Source organism: Pongo abelii, chromosome 8 (genome assembly GCF_028885655.2).
Source record: "Pongo abelii isolate AG06213 chromosome 8, NHGRI_mPonAbe1-v2.0_pri, whole genome shotgun sequence".
In the NCBI taxonomy this organism is placed as follows: Eukaryota; Metazoa; Chordata; class Mammalia; order Primates; family Hominidae; genus Pongo; species Pongo abelii.
Genome location: NC_071993.2, coordinates 95,062,775 through 95,082,659, shown reverse-complemented (window position 1 = coordinate 95,082,659; position 19,885 = coordinate 95,062,775). Strand labels below are relative to the sequence as shown.

The 19,885-nt window shown below is 38.7% G+C and overlaps 1 protein-coding gene across 8 annotated transcripts in view; it reads left to right on the top strand.

Annotated features, from left to right (window-relative positions):
- Positions 1–19,885, top strand: part of RNLS (renalase, FAD dependent amine oxidase) — a 316,262-nt gene that overhangs the window by 267,868 nt on the left and 28,509 nt on the right. For 7 of the 8 annotated variants that reach the window (XM_002820940.5, XM_024254285.3, XM_002820939.6 and 4 more), the window contains one exon: positions 7,806–7,981. In XM_002820940.5, the coding sequence (XP_002820986.4) occupies positions 7,806–7,981 (176 nt within the window). Of the gene's footprint in view, positions 1–7,805; positions 7,982–8,071; positions 9,236–19,885 lie in introns of those variants that run through there. The other variant, XM_054522610.2, reaches the window with a different exon arrangement.

Below are 19,885 nucleotides of genomic sequence, written 5' to 3'. Positions count from 1 at the left end.
CACTTAAAAAAAACCATCAGATCTTGTGAGAACTCACTGTCATGAGAACAGCATGGGGAAAACTGCCCCCATGACCTAATAATCACCCCCAACCCCCAAAACGTGGGGATTACAATTTGAGATTAGATTTTGGTGGGGACACAGAGGCCAAACTGTATCGGGGAAATGCTTTCAACTTTTCGCCATTCAGTAAGATATTGGCTGTGGGTTTGCCATGTATGGCTCTTATTATTTTTAGTTAAGTTCCTTTGATGCCTGATTTGCTGGAGGGTTTTTATTGTGAAAGGATGTTGGATTTTATTGAATGCATTTTTTGCATTTATTGAGATAATAATATGGTTTTTGTTTTTAATTTTGTTTATGTGGTGAATCACCTTGATTTGTGTATGCTGAACCATCGTTGCATACCAGAAATAAAACCCACTTGATCATGATGAAATATCTTTTTGATGTGCAGCTAGATTAAATTTTGCTAGTATTTCATTAAGAATGTTTGTGTCTGTGTACATCAGGGATACTGGCCTATAGTTTTCTTCCTTGATTGTGTCCTTGCTAGATTTTGGATGATACTGGTTTCATAGAATGAGCTGGGGAAGAACTCCTCCTCCTCAGTGTTTTGGAATCGTTTCATTGGGATTGGTACCAGCTTCTTTGTAAGTCTGGTAGAATTTGGCCATGAGTCTGTATAGTCCTGAATTTTTGTTTGTTTGTTTTTTTTTTGGTTTGTAGATTTTTTATTACTAAGTCAATTTTCTAACTCATTATTGGTCTGTTCAGCATTTTAATTTCATCTTGATTCAATCTTGTGAAGTTGTGTGTTTCCAGGAATTTATCCATCTCCTCTAGGTTTTCTAGGTGGTGTGCATAGAGATATTCATAACAGCTTCTGAGAATCTTTTGTATTTATGCAGTATCAGTTGTAATGTCACCCTTGTCATTTTTTGATTATGCTTATTTGAATATTCTTTTTCTTGGTTAATGTAGCTACTGGTCTATCAATGTTTATCCTTTCAGAGAACCAACTTTTCATTTCATTGATCTGTTGTATATTTTGTTGGTCACAATATTATTTCATTCTGCTCTGATCTTTGTTAATTCTTTTGTTCTTCTAGCTTTGGGTTTGGTTTGTTCTCATTTTTCTAGTTCCTTTAGATGTGACATTGGGTTGTTAATCAGAGATCTTTCTATCTTTTTGATGTAAACATTTAGCAGAATAAACTTTCCTCTTAGCCCTGCTTTTGCTGTATCCCAGGGATTTGGGTATTTTGTTTCTATTTTCACTTGTTTCAAAACATATTTTGATTTGTACTTTAATTCTTTTGTTTACCCAAAAGTCATTCAGCAGCAAGTTGTTTGTTTGGTTTCCATGTACTTATGTGGTTTTTGATAGTTCCTCTTGGTATGATTCCTGATTTTATTCCACTGTGGTCTGAGAAGATGCTTGATATGATTTTGATGTTTTTAAATTTATTGAGATTTGCTATATGGCCAATCATATAGTCAATTTTAGAGACTGTTCCATGCACAGATGAGAAAAACGTACATTCTGTGGTTGTTGGGTGCAGTATTCTATGGTGTTTACAGGGTCCATTTGGTTAAGAGTCCAATTTAAGTCCAGATTTTCTTTGTTGTTTTCTGCCTCAATGTTCTATCTAGTGCCGTCAGCGTGGTGTTGAAAACTCCCACTATTATTGTAAGGCTGTCTATCTCTTCTCTTAGGTCTAGTAATATTTGTTTTCTAAATCTTGGTGCTCCAATGTTGAGTGAACATATATTTAAAATAGTAGAATTTTCTGATTGAATTGAACCCTTTATCATTATACAATACCCTTCTTTGTCTTTTTTTTAATATGTTTTTTTAAAGTCTCTTTTATCTCACACAAGAATAGCAACCCTTACTCTTTTTTATTTTCCATTTGTGTGATAGATCTTTCTCCATTCTGTTGTTTTGAGACTGTGGCTGTCATAATGTGTGACATTGGTCTCTTGAAAACAATAGATGGTTGGGTCTTGTTTTTTTAATCTAGTTTGCCAGTCTGTATTTCTCAGGTGGAGCTTTTATGCTGTTATGTTCAAGGTTAATATTTATATGTGAGGTTTTGTTCCTGCCATAGTGTTGTTAGCTAGTTACTTTGTATTCTCAATTGTGTAATTGCTTTATAGGATACGTGTACTTTGGCCTTATGTGTACTTTCATGGCAGCAAGCATTGTTCTTTTGTTTCCACGTTTAGAACTTCTTTGAGCTTTTCTTGTAGGACTGGTGTGGTGAAGAAGAGTTCCCTTAGCATTTGCTCATCTGGGAAAACTTTATTTGTCCTTCATTTATGAAGCATAGTTTGGCAGGGTATAAAATTCTTGGCTGACTTTTTTTTTCCTTAAGAAAGCTAAAAATATACCCCCAATCTCTTCTTGCTTGTAAGGCTTCTACAGAGAAGTCTGCTGTTAGTCTAATGGTATTTCCTTTATGGGTAATTTATCCCCGTTTTTCAGGTGCCTTCCTTTGAGATTTTTTTTTCGTATTGACCTTGGATAGTCTGATAATTATAGGCCTTGGTGACTATCATCTTATGTAGTATCTTGCAGGAGTTTTCTAAATTTCTTATATCTGGATGTTGATGATTCTAGCAAGGTTAATGAGATTTTCTTGAATTACTCTCTCAGATATGTTTTCCAGGTTGCTTTCTTTTTCTTCTTCTCTCTCAGGAATACCAACGAGTTGTATGTTTGTTCACTTTACATAATCCCATATTTCTCAAAGGCTTTCTTCATTTTTCTAAATTCTTTTTTATTTTTGTCTGACTGGATTAATTTGAAAGACCAATTTTCAAGCTCTGAAATTCTTTCTACTGCTTGGTCTAGATTATTGTTAAAGCTTCCAACTGTATTTTGAAATTCTTTCCATGAATTTTTTCATTCCAGAAGTTCTAATTGTTTGGGTTTTTTTTTTTTTTGACATAGCTATCTCATCTTTTATAGCCTGAATTGTTTTTCTAGTTTATTTGTATTGGATTTCAACTTTCTCTTGGATCTCATTGAGTTTCCTTAAAATCCATATTTTGAATTATTTATCTTCCATTTCAGACTTTTCATTTTCGTTAGGACCTATTGCTACAGAGCAAATGAAATACTTTGGAGGTGTCAATCCACTGTAGGTTTTTTTTGCTACTAGAGTTCTTGCACTGATTCCTTCTCATATGAGGGAGCTGTCACTGTTTATTTTTTAATTTTCTGTCATTTGGACAGGACTTTTACATTTTGTAATTCTTTTTTATCTTGAGGGTATGTTGTATGTTGTGTATGATCATTTGGCCTCCTTTCCAGGTGCTTTCAGAGGACCAAGTTGCTGTATGGGTCCTTCATTGTGGATAGCTTTTGTGTGGTGGCTTTTTCAGAGGCTACTTGTTGTAGCATCTGTCTACTGCTTGGCTGAGGGTGTGGAACTCTCATCACATACGCTAGCACTCAGCCCTTCTGGCAGCAGGTGTTTTATTTGGTGGCAGAGTTCAAGCTCTAGTCCAGTAGGTAGCACTTAAGAGTAAGAGCTGGCCCACCCACAGGTAGATTGATGATGAGCGGAAGCACCTGCCCTGATACAGAGGGGAGATTTTGTTGGAGCATGCTGAGGTCTTTGGGGAAGGAGCAGTTGGGGAAGTGCACCAGCTCCTCATCCTGACCAGGCAGGAATGCCAGCTGCTTCCCCTGTCACACCATGTCACAGGGCTCACAGCCCTCAGTTCATAAAGGCTTTTTCCTTTGGTTCCCAGCTGCAATGTGGCTATGGGCTACTGATACACCATTTTGGCAGCTACCACCAAGATAGGCTTGGGGCAGAACCCCTTCCCCCAGTCCAGAGCAGACAACTCTGTGGCTTGTCTGTGTCCTCCATTGCCAGGATGCTGCTGTTTTGTGTAGGGTCAGGGTGTTGGGCCCTGCCCTTTGTGCAAGCCCAAGCAGCATGGGCTCACTTTCAGCAAGTGTGGATTCACTACAAAAAGTGTGATAAGTGCTTTCTCCAGGTGCACATATACCAGCCCCCAGCCAGGAGAACCACTACTGCATCCTCAACAGTGGATAAAGGTGGCAAGGGGTGGATGACTCCCTCTCCACAACCCTTCCTAGCCATCAGTGCTACCCCCTTCACCGATTGGTGCCACTTCCTTCATTCCCTTTGTCCCAAGGGAGACTTTAGTGGGCTGTGCTCCCTATTCTCTCAAGGCAGCCCACCAAGGGTGAGATTTCCAGGGCTCCCACAGCTCCACAGGGACCCACCAGCACCGTGTTTGCCAGAGACAGAGTGGGTTGTGGGGTATGTTTGTGGGGAATCTCGTGGTGTGGTGACTCAACGGCAGAGATTCCCTGGGCAGGGCAGTGTCCCACCACAGGTGCACAACCAGCATGGCTCAGTTCAGCCATGTCAGTTCAGGTCTGAGGGGAGTGTAGGCATGCTTAACATGAGCTGGCCACCTGGTTCTCTGCCCCTGGAAAATTCCCCCAAGTCACCACTGACAGCATTGCCCATGATCCAGAGGGCAGAGGGGCTCCCCAACAGTTTGACCATCAGTGAATTGTTGCAGGGGTGAAGGGAACAGAGAAGCACTCCCGCTACCCCTTACCACAGGGTTGTGAGTTCCTCAGGGGTCAATCTCTGCCAGACCCTTGCTGCTTTTTTTTCTGCATCTCAGCTTTTTCCCCTGGGCACTCTGTCAGGTCCTGGATCTCTTCTGTAAGTTTTTCATTTGGAACTTGTCCATTCACAGGTAACTTTGATCTTTCTGAAAAGAACTGGCATCTGATGTCACTAGACAGGCATCTTGAAAACCAGCAGCTTGATGGTGACTGTTATAGAACAAAGTGAACATACTCAATGCTACTGAACTGTATACGTAAAATAGGTTAAAACAGTAAATTTTATGTATATTTTACAAAACACACACAAAAAAATCAAATCCTGCTCTGCTCTACCCAGGAATAGTCTTCCATTGTTGCTGGGGTGTTGATGTAATGATCAGTCTTAATGCTTTGAGAGAAGTCAATTCTGTTATCCCTTTCTAAAGCTGCTCTTTCAACAGTGGAGAGGTGAAAACAAGAATATTACCTAGGAATGCCTTCTGTTTGTGTAGCACTTTATGTTTGAAGGAAGGCTTTTATGTGAGTAATTCATTTAATCCTCATGACAGCCTTGTAAGGTCAGTAGTGTTGCTCCCTTTTAATTGATGGAAAAAAGTGAAGCCTGAGAGATTAAGTTGTCCAAGATTACAGGGCTATTAAAGGATGCAGAGGTTCAAATACTTATCTTCTGACTCTATAGCCATTGATTTCCCAAAGTAGAGAAATAATTGTCAACTTACTGTGAGCTTTACATTTAAAATGCCAAAAGCTAGGCGATATTCTTGTTAAACTGAATAAAGAAAAGAAAAAGAAAAATAGCATCATTAACTTCCCAGTGACCAAGAATAATGATTATGCTGAATTTATGCTCTAAATCCTATTAACATATTTGTGGCTTTTTATACTGCTCTATTTTCAAACTTTGGTCATGTTTAAATTCTGCTTGACTCTTTGTATTTTTAGACTTTAGCTTCTGAAAATACACTCTAATGTAGGGTTGGGGAGCTTTTCCCCAAAACTTACTGTTTTCAGTCATAGCTATTCAAATTTTCATCTAAATTTTCAAAATAAATGTACAATTCCAATAAAAATAAGTAGGCAGGTTGTTCTCTCATTGTTGTGCAAGAACTATTTCACTTTAGGTCTTAAATTTCATTTTTTATTGCTCTCCGTGGAGTGGATGGTTAATGTAAATGGGAGAAACCTGGCATCACACCATCACTGATCTTAGTGACTTTACGAGTTCCCCCTAGAACAAATAGCTGGGTCAGTGCAACCTCCTAATTCTCAGCATGCAGCTAACATTCATTTTCCTTTGAAGCCTGACATAGATAAGTCAACTCAGAGCCCCAACTTCCCTGCTTCAGAATGCTGACCTAGTAGTTTTCTCTGTCTCTGGGAAGATGTGGTACTGTATGGAAGAGGGGTGGCATTGATACCCTGTCACTGTGAACAAGCCTCCCTGAATTTATTAACTGATAACGTAAATAAAACTTCCTAAGGCAATATGCAATAGATTTCTCACTGTGGTGGTATTCTGTGAAAGAAATTGAGATTTTCCACTCCTGGGTCCTTCCCTCTGTACAGAACCTGTAAAGTCTTCACTGACAGGTTACACATTGAACATTCAAAGAGATGGCCCCTCTATTTACTCATTCATGTTGTTCCAGCTACTGTGAGGTGAAAATACTGTACAGTCCAGCTTACCATTGCATTTACTGCACAAATTCTGAATTCGGGTCCCTCACCTCGTATATGTGAAACTCCTTGGAAGCATTCACTGCACTTTAAAAAGTTTGCAGCATGTTGGGACTCTCTTCTCTTGTGTTTTGCCATAAAATTCATAAGCCAGGGTTCCTTGTGCTGAGTGCAATGGAAAAATGAAGTACTTTCACAAAACATGACTCACACCTATAATTTAGGCAACACTCAGGAAGCTTTACCCGTGTCTCTGGCTTATTGCTTCCATTCCCATAGCTTACATTTATTAAGCACCTATTCTGTGTCAGAAACTGTGCTGAGTATTTCATGTGTACTATGTTATTTATTGCACATCATAGACCTATGTGGTGGCTACTAACTTACTCTCATTTAAAAAAAAAAAAAAACCTGAAATGTAAAGAGGTCAAGCGGGCACAGAGTAAGTGGCTTGTGTCAACTCTTTCTTTCCTGTGTCAATTGTACTGCTGTAACTCAAATAGATCATTGTATTACCATTTACAATCCCAAGTTAAAGAATTTCCAGAATCAGGTTTGACATCTCCTATCAGTGCCTTACACACTTTAATATTCTCTTCTCTCAGGAGGGGGAGGTTCCAAGTTTCATATTATATTCATATGTTTCACATCTATCATTGTTTTCCCCTCAGCTTTCTCTACTGTATGATTCAAACAAATAATAGCAGACAAATTCTTGTTAACATTCTTCCAAGATGGTGCTTTCTAATGTCTCAGTTACTTAAGTTTCTTTCAACTCAGATTTTGATTGCTCTATATTCTACTAAGGAGTGAATGATACAAAGCAGATATTCATTATTTGTGATTACGAACAGACAGCAAAAAAATCAATGGCAAACAAAAATGGAAAGTTGCTTCATGTTTTGAATGAGACAGACTTTTATTTTTAATGCTGAATAAAACATAAAGGGTAATTAAAACATAGAGAAGAATATTATGAGGACAAGCCTGTTTTTAGAGAAGAGATTGGTTTCCTTTTGTTCTGACATTTGTGTAATTTCAACAAAATATATTTCAACCCATTAAGCATTAACTGAATGAGACAGGTATTTATTGAATATATACTTTGTTCTCAGAATTTATGAAGAATATACACTCTGTATAAAAAAATGGACCCTGCCCTGAAGAGCTAGCAATTTTGTGAATGAGAGAAGACAACCCTAAATATAATTATATCCAAGGCAATTCATATTAAATGCACTTCTACCCTTTCTTCCAGTTCTTTAGCAATATCTGACAATTTTTCACTAAAACTTCTCTTTAATCTGTCTTCCTCTTCAGAGAAATTTGATTTTGAATTTCAGAAATGCCTAATTTATCCTTTAAAGATTAGAATAAGTTTTTCCTCCATTTATTGCTTGATTATTGTGATCAGTTCTTAAGTCTGAATTGAAATCCTGAGAGATGCTTGCCTGCTACCCACTTTAAGATGCATCTTTATGACCCTCTTATGCCACAGAGTCATCAGAAATTGGGCCTTCCCTCGTGATTCACACCACTGTCCCATTTGGAGTTACATACTTGGAACACAGCATTGAGGATGTGCAAGAGTTAATCTTCCAGCAGCTGGAAAACATTTTGCCAGGTTTGCCTCAGCCAATTGCTACCAAATGCCAAAAATGGAGACATTCACAGGTAATCAAAGAATCCAGTGGTCTAAGCACAACAATTTTCTTAACAGGCTCACAGAACTGATGTTACTTCTTTATCCTTTGCATTCTCTAGTGAAAGAAATTAACTATGTGATCCTTGGAGCAAATATGTGTTTGCCCAACACATAAATATAACTTCTATGGGTTTTATGGTCCTGCTGTTTCTCAACAAGAAGTGCATAGAATTTTCACCAATGTTATCTTCAAATTCTAGCATCTCAAGACTTACAAACCTTGATATTCCGAAGTCTTCTCTTCAGACAAGGCAGGTTATATCTCCAAATGCAGCTGTTTCTTTGGGGTTTTTCTAGATCAGTACTGTGGATATTTAGAAACCACTATAACTTCCCAAAATTTTGCAATATGTCAAATTAACCTTGTAAGTGTATTTTGCTACCACAATTTTCATTTTTATTAAGTTTCCACTTTGGTTTTGACTGCTGCCAGCTGAGCTCTCTGGGGGAGAGAGATAAGTACCTGCATAGGACAGCTAGTTGAGCTGTTTTTCAGGGTTAAATTAAACCTGCTGATCACTCTACTAGTTCAAACTTAAAGCTCCTTATGCTAAGGAAATGTTGACTTTTTCTGAAAATTTCTGCATATTTCAATGGAAGTGAGTATTCATAGAAAAAGTCTTTTGATCCGTAAACTCAGTAGTGAAGTCATTTAGGGGACAACGAAGCAAAGGGCAGATACAGGAGAAAAAGCAGTGAGTTGTCCATTTTTTTCCTGGGATTTCTGAGCTTGTTGACGAACTGATTTATCAGCCCTATTGGTTATCCAAGCTGTGAAGCCTTTAGAAAAAGTGGTGTTGTGGAAAATTGCAGTTGGTTTTGTATATTTTAAAGGGCTTTCCAAAATCAGAGGAAATAGTAAATTATTTCCTAAAATATTGTAGCAGGTCTATGTTTTACTCATATCTTCTCAAGTCAAATTACACAGTGAACCTTTGGGGAAAATATTTACTTAAGCATGTCATGGTCACTTTAGAAGACTTTACTTTTTCCTTTTAAAAGCATTGAAAAATCTAAATAGCTATTATCTTTAAGTGATATTGAACTCAATTTTAAGTTGGCTTGAAAAAGAAAACGGAAATAATCTTGATATACTTTGAAGCTAGATATATTACACATCAAGTCACTTTGTGATTTATAAATACTTCTTTAAAAGAAACATTCGTTTATGAGGTTTCCTCTTGTGCCTTTCTCGTAATTTATTAATAAACTGAAAAAGTGGATTTAAAATCTACTTATTTCTTAAAATTTGATGTGTTAATAAAAATAGATTTGTCCTGACCACAAAATGGCCTAATCAAAGTTGTGCAATATCACAAAATTTAATAAAAATCTTTGAACACAATGTACCTCCAAACCCTAGCAAAGATTTTGTTACAATTTGGATGTTGAAATTATCTCACTATATTTACAACTCTGAAGTCATGAAGTCTACATTGGCTGCAGAACCTGAAAGGGAGTAAGTTATCATCCAGACTTAGAAGTTTGCATATTCCACTATTCATATACTTCTCATAGTACCTTGAGGACCATTTTACAGAACATAACATTGTCATTTATGGTAGAAATGTGGGAGGGTAGGGGGCATATTGGAAATCTCTATACCTTCCTCTCAGTTCTGCTATGAACCTAAAAGTATTCTGAAAAAAAAAGTGAAGTCAATTTAAAAATAGAAAAAATTCAAATTAAAAATGTATCTAGTGGTAAAGATAAACCCTAAATAGATTATTTTAAATATATATTTTTTAAAAGCAGTCTTATGAGTTTGTTAGTTTTAACTCTCTATAGTGATGAGCACACGAAGCCTCACAGAGATGAAATAACTTCCTTCAATCCCCACAGCTAATAATGACAAAACCAGTCTACCTGCCTCTCAAGTCCTTCCATCCTCTTCACCCACCTTATATTTCCTATTGTTGTTGTAACAAATTCTCAAAAACTTGGTAGTGGGAAACAACACAAATTTATTATCTTACAGTCCTGGAGGTCAGAGTCAAAAATGGGTCTCACTGGAATAAAATCCAGGTGTGGTCAGGGCTGCATTCCTTTCTAGAGGCCCTAGGAGAGAATCCATTTTCTTGCTTTTGTCATCTTCTAGAAGCTGCCCACATTCCTCAGCTTGAGACCCCTCCCATCTTCAAAGCCAGCAACAGCAGGTCAAATCCTTCTTCCACTGACCTTTTCTTCTACATCACCCTTGTGATGACATTGGGCCCACCTGTGTGATCCAAGATACTTGCCCCATTTCAGTTTCAGCTGACTCATAATTTTAATCCATCTGCAACCTAAAATCTTCCTTTCCATTGACATAACATATTTGTAGGTTCCAGGGATTAAGACATGGATGTCTGTGGTAGGGGCATTACTTCTGCCTGCCACACCCTCCTTTCTCCCAAATCCCTTGATGGATCCCCTTGATGAGGCATTGTTTCCTTCTTCCTCATAAAACCTCTGGAGAGAGCATCAGCGATGTAAGGCTCAAGCCACCCTAAGGGAACACCTGCTATCTGCAAGAGATAAGAGGAGTATTTTGTGTGGAGACAGTTTCTGATTTCCCTGGTGTTGCTCTCCCCAGCCTAGTGCTGTTCCTAATGTCGCATATCCATATCCACAATTGCAGCAGTGGGGTAAAAAATGTTTTTTTCATTTTTCATTTGGTAACTCATTTATTCAATAAGCGTTTAATGAATGCCTACAATATGCCTAGTACTCTGCTCAGGAAACCGTAGAGACTAATATTTGCTGATGGCCTTCTCCTAAGACTCTAAATTGAAGTTTGTCTTGGGTAAGATAATGGTGCATTCTTGTGAGTGCTACTCTTAAATGAGGAAAGAGGCAGGTGAAGAAAGGCATTTTTTGAAAGACGTGGGAGCTGTTTCTGTGCATCCCATTTTTAATTTGAATAAAGCACTTGAGTAGGTGGTTCAAACAAACACAAAAGCAATGGCAGATTTTTTGTGGTTCTCAGTTCCTCCCTTTTGCAGCTATTTGCTGTCCATAATTTAAATCTTTAGCCAGTTAATATAACTTGATGCTTAGTCTGTTATGCATTGAATTAAGGTTTCTGTAACAAGCATGATATATTAACTCTTTCACTAGAAGCAGAATTACTGAAAATGTCTTTCCATGTACCTTGACAGGGGACATTTAATCAGTTTGAGAACCCTAATACTCTGACTATTATTTTATGCTGTGCTTTCCTTTGTTTCAGTGTCTATCATGATGCCCTTCTCAAACTATAGTAAATTTCTGATTTGCATTCAGCTTTAGCTCTAATTTTCCCCCTCTTTCTTCAATTCCAGAAAATGTTAGTGGCCCTTTTCCTTACCTTATTTAGCACTCTCATGATTACTTTATTTTTTAATCTCCAAATGTACATTCAGATACCAAGGAAATCAGGAGAGGAACTTAGGGGCAGGAAATGAATGAATACATTGATATTCAATATCTTTGGAAAAATAAATGGATGTGGACTAGCATAGTAAGCTTGTATAGTACAATTAGAAATCAGTTATCTTCTGTATATATCTTCACTTAATATTTTGCCCCGAGCTTGTACCTTTTCTCTTCCTTTTCTTTCTTTCTTTCTGTTTTTTTTTTTTTTTTGCAGAGGTAGGCTCTAACTCTGTCACCCAGGCTGGAGTGCAGTGCATGATCAGAGCTGACTACAGCAGCCTGCCTCAAACTTCTGAGCTCAAGTGATCCTCTCACCTCAGCCTCCTGAGTAGCTGGGATTACAGGTTCACACTACTGTTCCCGGTTAATTTTTAAAAATGTTTGTAGTCACGGGGTCTTGCTATGTTGCCCAGGCTGGTCTCAAATTCCTGGCCTGAAGTGATCCTCCTGCCTTGGCCTCCCAAAATGCTAGGATTACAGTCATAAGCCCCTTTCAGTTGTTTAAAGAGAAGGATCATGAATTTTTTAAGGATCTGATGAAAGCTATAAACATAAAGATTCTCTTTATTAAAAAAATACATGTACACATAAACACAAAAAGTGCATACAATTATCAGGATTTATTGGCAACCTAAATTCCTTCCATGAATCCAGTGTTAGGAACACCTGCTGTAAATGTTATACCGCTATTACCTGAATAAATCAAGAGTCTCTCGTGGCCCAGTCTTGGCATATTGTTGCAGTCAAAAAGATATAATCCAGCAATCATAAAGTATTTATTTACATATACATTTTTTGAGACAGGGTCTCGCTTTGTCACCCAGGCTGGAGTGCAGTGGTTATGACCTCAGTTCACTGCAGCCTCGACTTCCCCGGCTCAAGCAATCCTCCTCCTCAGCCCCCCAAGTAGCTGGGGCTACAGGCACACTCCACCCTATCCCCGGCTAATTTTTTGTATTTTTTTGTAGAGGTGGGGTTTCATCATGTTGCTGAGGCTGGTCTTGAACTCCAGGACTCAAGCGATCTGCCTGCCTTGGCCTCCCAAAGTGCTAGGATTATAAGCATGAGCACCACACCTGGCCGCAAACAGTATTTAAAATAACTCCAATCTTTACTGGTATCTCTTATAGAACTTTAAAGAATTTCCAAAATTTATCATTCACAACAACTCTTTTGGAAAGCTCTCTTCTCATTCCTTGTATGGCCCTCTTACGAAAACTCCCTCGAATCCTCTCTTTGCTCCCTTAATAACCCACAGAAACTTTCTGTGACAATCAGCCGTGTAGGCTTGTCGTTTTTTCTTTCCTTTCTTCAACCTTCCATTCACATTCTTCACTTTCGACTCTATCCTTTTATTGCCCTCCCACCTCTTAAACAAGGAAGTCTTTGCCCTTTTCAATACAAAGTTTCCATTTGGCTCCTTCAGGCCTTTTCCAGCTGATTACCTCAGTTACCCATAGTACTGCTGGGAGTTAAAAGGAGTAAGAGAGAAAAGCGGAAATGTGCAATGGCTGAAGGCCAGAATTTTCCTTACAGATTTTGTTTAGTGGGGGAAGTGGGTGTGCACACAGAAGAGCTTGAGACCACCCATACATTTACATTATTCCCTCATGAGATTAATTTCTGGTGAGTAACAGTGTCTAATTTCAGCATTGAAAGGTCAGGTGGTAATTGATATTTTAATTTTTTCTTGCTTTTTCCCATGCATTTTCTTTTTCTTTTTCTTATTTTTTAACTTTTAAGTTCAGGGGTACACGTGCAGGTTTGTTGTATGGGTAAATTTGTATCATAGGGGTTTGTTGTACAGATTATTTTATCACCCAGGTATTAAGCCTAGTACACATTATTTCTCCTGATCCTCTCCCTTCTCCCACCCTATACCCTCCACCCTCTGGTAGGCCCTAGGGTGTGTTGTTCCCCTCTATGTGTCCATGTGTTCTCATCATTTAGCTCCCACTTTTAAGTGAGAACATGTGATATGTGGTTTTCTGTTCCCGCATTAGTTTGCTAAGGAGAATGGCCCCTAGCTTCGTCCATGTTTTCCTGCAAAGGACATGATCCCATTCTTTTTTATAACTGCATAGTGTTCCATGGTGTAGATGTATCACATTTTCTTTATCCAGTCTATCATTGATGGGAATTTAGGTTCATTCTATGTATTTGCTATTGTGAATAGCACTGCAATGAACATATGTATACATGTATCTTATAATAATAGAACAACTTATATTCCTTTGGGTATGCATCTAGTAATAGGATTACTGGGTTGAATGACATTTGTGATTTTAGGTCTTTAAGGAATCACCACACTGTCTTCCACAATGATTGAACTAATTTACAATCCCACCAACAATGTGTAAGCACTCCTTTTTCTCCTCAACCTCACCAGCATCTGTTATTTTTTAATAATAGCCATTCTGACTGGTGTGAGATTTCATTGTGGTTTTGATTTGCATTTCTCTAATGATCAGCGATGTTCAGCTTTTTTTCATCTGAATTTTGGCCATATGTATGTCTGCTTTTGAAGTGTCTGCGCTTGTCCTTTGCCCACTTGTTAATGTGGTTTTTTTTTTTATTTTTTGTAAATTTGTTAAGTTCCTTATAGTTGCTGGGTATTAGACCTTTGTCAGATGCATAGTTTGCAAAAATTTTCTCTTATTCTATAGGCTGTCTGTTCACTCTGTTGTTAGTTTCCTTTGCTACACAGCTCTTTAAATAGATATCATTTGTCAATTTTTGCTTTTGTTGCAATTGCTTTTGGCATCTTTGCCATGAAATCTTTGCCTCTTCCTATGTCCAGAATGGATTGCCTAGGTTGTCTTCCAGGGTGTTTATAGTGATGGGTTTTTCACTTAAGTCCTTAATTCATTTTGAGTTAATTTTTGTATTTGGTGTAAGGAAGGGGTCTAGTTTCAATCTTCTGCATATGGCTAGCCAGTTCTCCCAGCATCATTTATTGAACAGGGAATCCTTTCCCCATTGCTTGTTTTTGTCAAAGATCAGATAGTTGTAGGTGTGTGACCTTATTTCTGAGTTCTCTATTCTGTTCCATTGGTCTATGTGTCTGTTTTTGTACCAATATCATGCTGTTTTAGTGCCTCCAGCTTTGTTCCTTTTGCTTAGGATTGCCATGGCTATTCAGGCTCTTTTTTGGTTCCATATACATTTTAAAATAGTTTTTTTCTAGTTTTTTGAAGAATGTTGATGGTGGTTTAATAGCAATAGCATTGACTCTATAAATTGCTGTGGGCAGTATGGCCATTTTAACAATATTGATTCTTCCTATCCATGAGCATGAAATGCTTTTCCATTTGTTTGCGTCATCTCTGTCTTCTTGGAGCGGTGTTTTGTAGTTCTCCTTGAAGAGATCTTCCACCTCCCTGGTTAGCTGTGTTCCTAGGTGTTTCATTCTTTTTGTGGCAATTGTGAATGGGATTGCATTCCTGATTTGGCCCTTGGCTTGACTATTGTTGGTATATAGGAATGTTAGTGATTTAGTGATTTTTGCACATTGATTTTGTATCGTGAGACTTTGCTGAAGTTGTTTATTAGCTTAAGAAGCATTTGGGCTGAGACTGTGAGGTTTTCTAGATATAGGATCATGCCGTCTACAAACAGGGTAGTTCAACTTCCGTTTCCTATTTGGATGCCCCTTATTTCTTTCTCTTGCCTGAATGCCCAGGTGGGCCAGGACTTCCAATATTATGTTGAATAGGAGTGGTGAGAGAGAGCATCCTTGTCTTTTGCTGGTTTTCAAGGGGAATGCTCCTAGCTTTTGCCCATTCAGTATGATGTTGGCTGTGGATTTGTCATGGATGGCTCTTATTATTTTGAGGTATGTTTCTTCAATAGCTAGTTTATTGAGAGTTTTTCACATGAAGGGGTATTGAATTTTATCAAAAACCTTTTCTGCATCTATTGAGGTAATCATGTGGTTTTTGTATTTAGTTCTGTTTACATGATGAATCATATTTATTGATTGGCATATGTTGAACTAACCTTGTATCCCAGGGATAAAGCCTACTTGATCATGGTGGATAAGATTTTGATGTGCTGCTGGATTTGTTTACCAGTATTTTATTGAAGATTTTTGCAACAATGTTCAAGGATATTGGCCTGAAGTTTTCTTTTTTTGTTGTCTGTGCTAGGTTTTGGTATCAGGATGATGTTGACCTCATAGAATGAGTTAGGGAGGGGTCCCTTCTCCTCAAATTTTTGGAATAGTTTCAGCAGGAATGGTACCAGCTCTTTGCACATCTGATAGAATTCAACAATGAATCTGTCTGGTCCTGGGATTTTTTTGGTTGGTAAGCTATTTGTTACTGACTCAACTTCAGAGCTTATTATTGGTCTGTTCAGGAAATCAGTTTCTTCCTGGTTCAGTCTTGGGAGGGTTTATGTATCCAGGAATATATTCATTTATTCTATATTTTCTAGTTAATGTTCATAGAGGTGTTCATAATATTCTCTGATGGTTGTTTGTATTTCTGTAGGGTCAGTGGTAATATCCTGCTTGTTTTTTCTTGTTGTGTTTATTTAGATCTTCTCTCTTCTTTATTAGTCTAGCTAACAGTCTGTGTATTTTATTAATTTTTTTCCAGAAAACACCTCCTGGATTCATCAATCTTTTGAATGGTTTTTTTGTGTCTCAATCTCTTTCAGTTCAGCACTGATTTTGGGTATTTCTTGTCTCTGCTAGCTTTGGGATGTATTTGCTCTTGGTTCTGTAGTTATTTTAATTGCGGTGTTAATTGTTAGCTTGAGAGCTTTCCAACTTTTTCATGTGGACATTTAGTACTATAAATTTCCCTCTTAACACTGCCTTAGCTGTGTTCCAGAGATTTGAATATGTTGTATCTTTGTTCTCATTAATTTCAAATAAATTCCTGATTTCTGTCTTTATTTCATTATTTACCCAAATGTTATTCAGGAGCAGGTTATTCAGTTTTCATGTAACTATATGGTTTTGAGAGAATGTCTTAGTCTTGATTTCTAATTTGATTGTGCTGTGGTCTGAGAGATTGTTTGTTATGATTTCAGTTATTTTGCCTTTGCTGAGGAGTTTTTTACTCCCTATTATGTGATCAATTTTAGAGTGTGTGCCAGATGACAATGAGAAGAATGTATAGTCTGTTGTTTTTGGGTGGATAGTTCTGTAGATACCTATCAGCTCCATTTGATCCAGTGCTGAATTTAAGTACTGAATATCTTTGTTAATTTTCTGTCTGTATCATCTGCCTAATGTTGTCAGTGGGGTGTTAAAGTCCCCTACTATTATTGTGTCAGAGTCTAAGTCTATTTGAAAGTATCTAAGAACTTGCTTTATGCATCTAAGTGCTCCTGTATTGGGTGCATATATATTTAGGATAGATCTTCTTGTTGAATTGAACCCTTTACCATTATGTAATGCCCTTCTTTTTTTATCTTTATTGGTTTAAAATCTGTTTTGTCTGAAACTAGTATTGCAACCCCTGCTTTCTTCTCTTTTCCATTTCCTTGGTAGATCCCTTTATTTTGAGCCTATATGCATCATTGCATGTGAGATGGGTCTCTTGAAGACAGCATAATGGGTTTTGTTTTTTTATCCAGCTTGCCACTCTTTGTCTTTTAGTTGGGATATTTAGCCCATTTATATTCAAGTTTTGTACTGATATGTGTATACTTGATCCTGTTGTCATGATGTTAGCTTGTTATTTTGCAGACTTGTTTATGTGGTTGCTTTATGGTGTACTTCAGTGTGTTTTTGTAATGGCTGGTAACTGTCTTTCCTTTCCATATTTAGTGCTTCCTACAGGAGCTCTTGTAAGACAGGTCTGGTGGTAACGAGTTCCCTCAGTATTTGCTTCTCTGTAAAGATTCTTATTTCTTCTTCTTCTTCTTTAAGCTTATGAAGCTTAGTTTTGCCAGATATGAAATTCTGGGTTGGAATTTCCTTCCTTAAAGAATATTGAATACTGGCCACCAATTTTTTCTGGCTTGTAGAGTTTCTGCTGAGAGGTCCGCTGTTAGTCTGATAGATTTCCCTTTGTAGATAGCCTGACCTTCCTCTCTTGCTGCCTTTAACATTAATTTTTTCATTTTGACCTTGGAGAATCTTACAATTATGTATCTTGGGGATGATCTTGTGAAGTATCTTACTAGGGTTCTCTGTATTTCCTGATTTTGAATGTTGGTTTCTCTAGCTAGGATGCGGAGGCTCTCACGGACAATGTCCTGAAATATGTTTTCCAAGTTGGTTCTATTCTTTTCATCTCTTTCAGGGACACCAATGATTTATAGATTTGGTCTCTTTACATAATCCCATATTTCTTGGAGGTTTAGTTCACTCCTTTTCATTCTTTTTTCTCTATTCTTGTCTGACCTTCTTATTTCAGAAAGCCAGTCTTCAAGCTCTGGGATTCTTTCCTCCACTTGGTCTGTTCTGCTGCTAGTACTAGTGATTGCATTATGAAATTCTTGTAATGTGTTTTTCAGCTCTTTCAGGTCAGTTATGTTATTTTCTATACCAATTATTTTGTCTGTCAGCTCTTGCGTTGTTTTATTATTATTTTTAGCTTCCTTGGATTGGGTTTCAACATGAAGCTCAATGTTCTTCATTCCTATCCATATTCTGAATTCTATTTCTCATTTTGGCCATCTCAGCCAGTTTAGAACTCTTGCTAGAGAGGTATTGTGGTCATTTGGAGGAAAGAAGGCACTCTGGCTTTTTGAGTTTTCAGGGTTCTTGCACTGATTCCTTCTCATCTTTGTGAGCTTATCTACCTTCAATCTTTGAGGTTGCTGACCTTTAGATTTTTTGCCCCTTTCATCCTATTTGATGACCATGAGGGTTTGATTGTGACATAAGATTGATTCAACCAACTGGCTTCATTTCTTAAAGACTGTAGGGGGCCAACACTTAGCTCCCAACTCCTGGTCTGCATGCTGTAACTCTGCAAGACTTGTAGTGGGCCCCAACTTTGTTCTCTGGCTCCTCAAAGTTAGCAGCCCACTGTGATGGTGGGACCAAGGTATGGCTGCTGCAGCAGAGTATTAGCAGATGCCAGGGTGCTTGCCTCCCTGTGGGTGTTCACCACATTGGTGGAGGCAATGCAGCTGGTGACTATGTACACAGTCGCACTGGAGGTGGTGTTGGCCTGGGGACAGGGTGCTGGCTGGCACAGGTCTGGGTGCCTTCTCTTTGCACTGGAAGTGGGAGTGAAGGGGAAGGGGAAGATCTGCTGTTCTCTGTGCAGTATTAATACAAGGGTGGGGCACTGATGGAGGTAAGGCTGGCTGGTTTTGTGCCCACCAAGGCTGTCTGCAATGGTGGTTGGTGGGGGGAGGGTGGGCGGACTGCAAAACCCACCCCATGCAGACATGCACCAGCAAAGCAAAGCAAAGCAATGTGGACAAGTTGCCATGGGCCTGAGGGAAGCTATAGTATGGGGAAGGAGTGGGCAGGCTGGTGCATGGTTGTAGAGGCTGCCCTACTGGAGCTCTGCACTTGTCAGCTACAGTCCACTAGTACAGAAGCTATAGTGTAGGGCCGCAGGATACCTGGGACTGCCCTGCAAGCAGGCATGGCCTGAGCTGGTGCTCAAGTCAGCCTAGCCCCATCTAATGGGCAAGATTGTCTTTCGGAGGTCAGGTCCAACAGTTCCTCTAGAGCTAAAGTCTCCTAGAAGCAAGTCAATCCTAGGGGCATGGCCATCCCTGGCTGTACTTCGCTACTGATCCTCCCTCACCAAACCATCTGGGCTCCACATCAGCTGGCTTGCTGCCCCTACCTCTTCTAAGCAGCTCTCCCTGCCAACTTGATTTCCATGGTGATTAAGGAGTCTTCTCCTGCCAGAGTTCCGCAGGCCTATGGTGAGAGCAGGTTGCTCCTTGCCAGTTCAACTTACCCATTCCCCTGGAGCCATTGTGGCCAGGAATGAGTCCAGGTGTGCAGTAGCCCCATGCAGTGTTCCCAGCTTTCTCCTTCTTTAGTACAGCTTCTGTGTCTTCCCTCAGTCCACTTTGGGTGCCTTCCTTCTGAAGATCTATTAGGAGCATGTCAGTTGTCTTGGTCCCTCGGTGGGAGCCATTCCACCTGGCTGCATCTAGTCAGCCATCTTGCCTTCCCCCCTGCATTTTCTATTACCCTCATTTTCTCCTTTTAGGTGAGTTGGAACTGGAAGGTAGTGGCTGATATCATAAATATACCAAACTTGTAAATCCGAAAGATTGTTGTCCTCTTCAAAGTAGTCAGCCACCTCAACAAACTACACCCTTATTTCAATAAAATTGGGCATCTCTTTCACAGTCTGACACATATTCTTCAACATATCATCAGTTGGATCAGGTCTTTGAATCAATTTATTGTTTTAAAAACCACAGTCATTTGTACTTAACTCATTTAAATCAAATGGATGGTCAGTCTTAACAATTAAAAAAAATTTAGAGGTAACTAAAGAAATACAGCTGGCTTATATTTGTTTATCTGTTTTAATGTA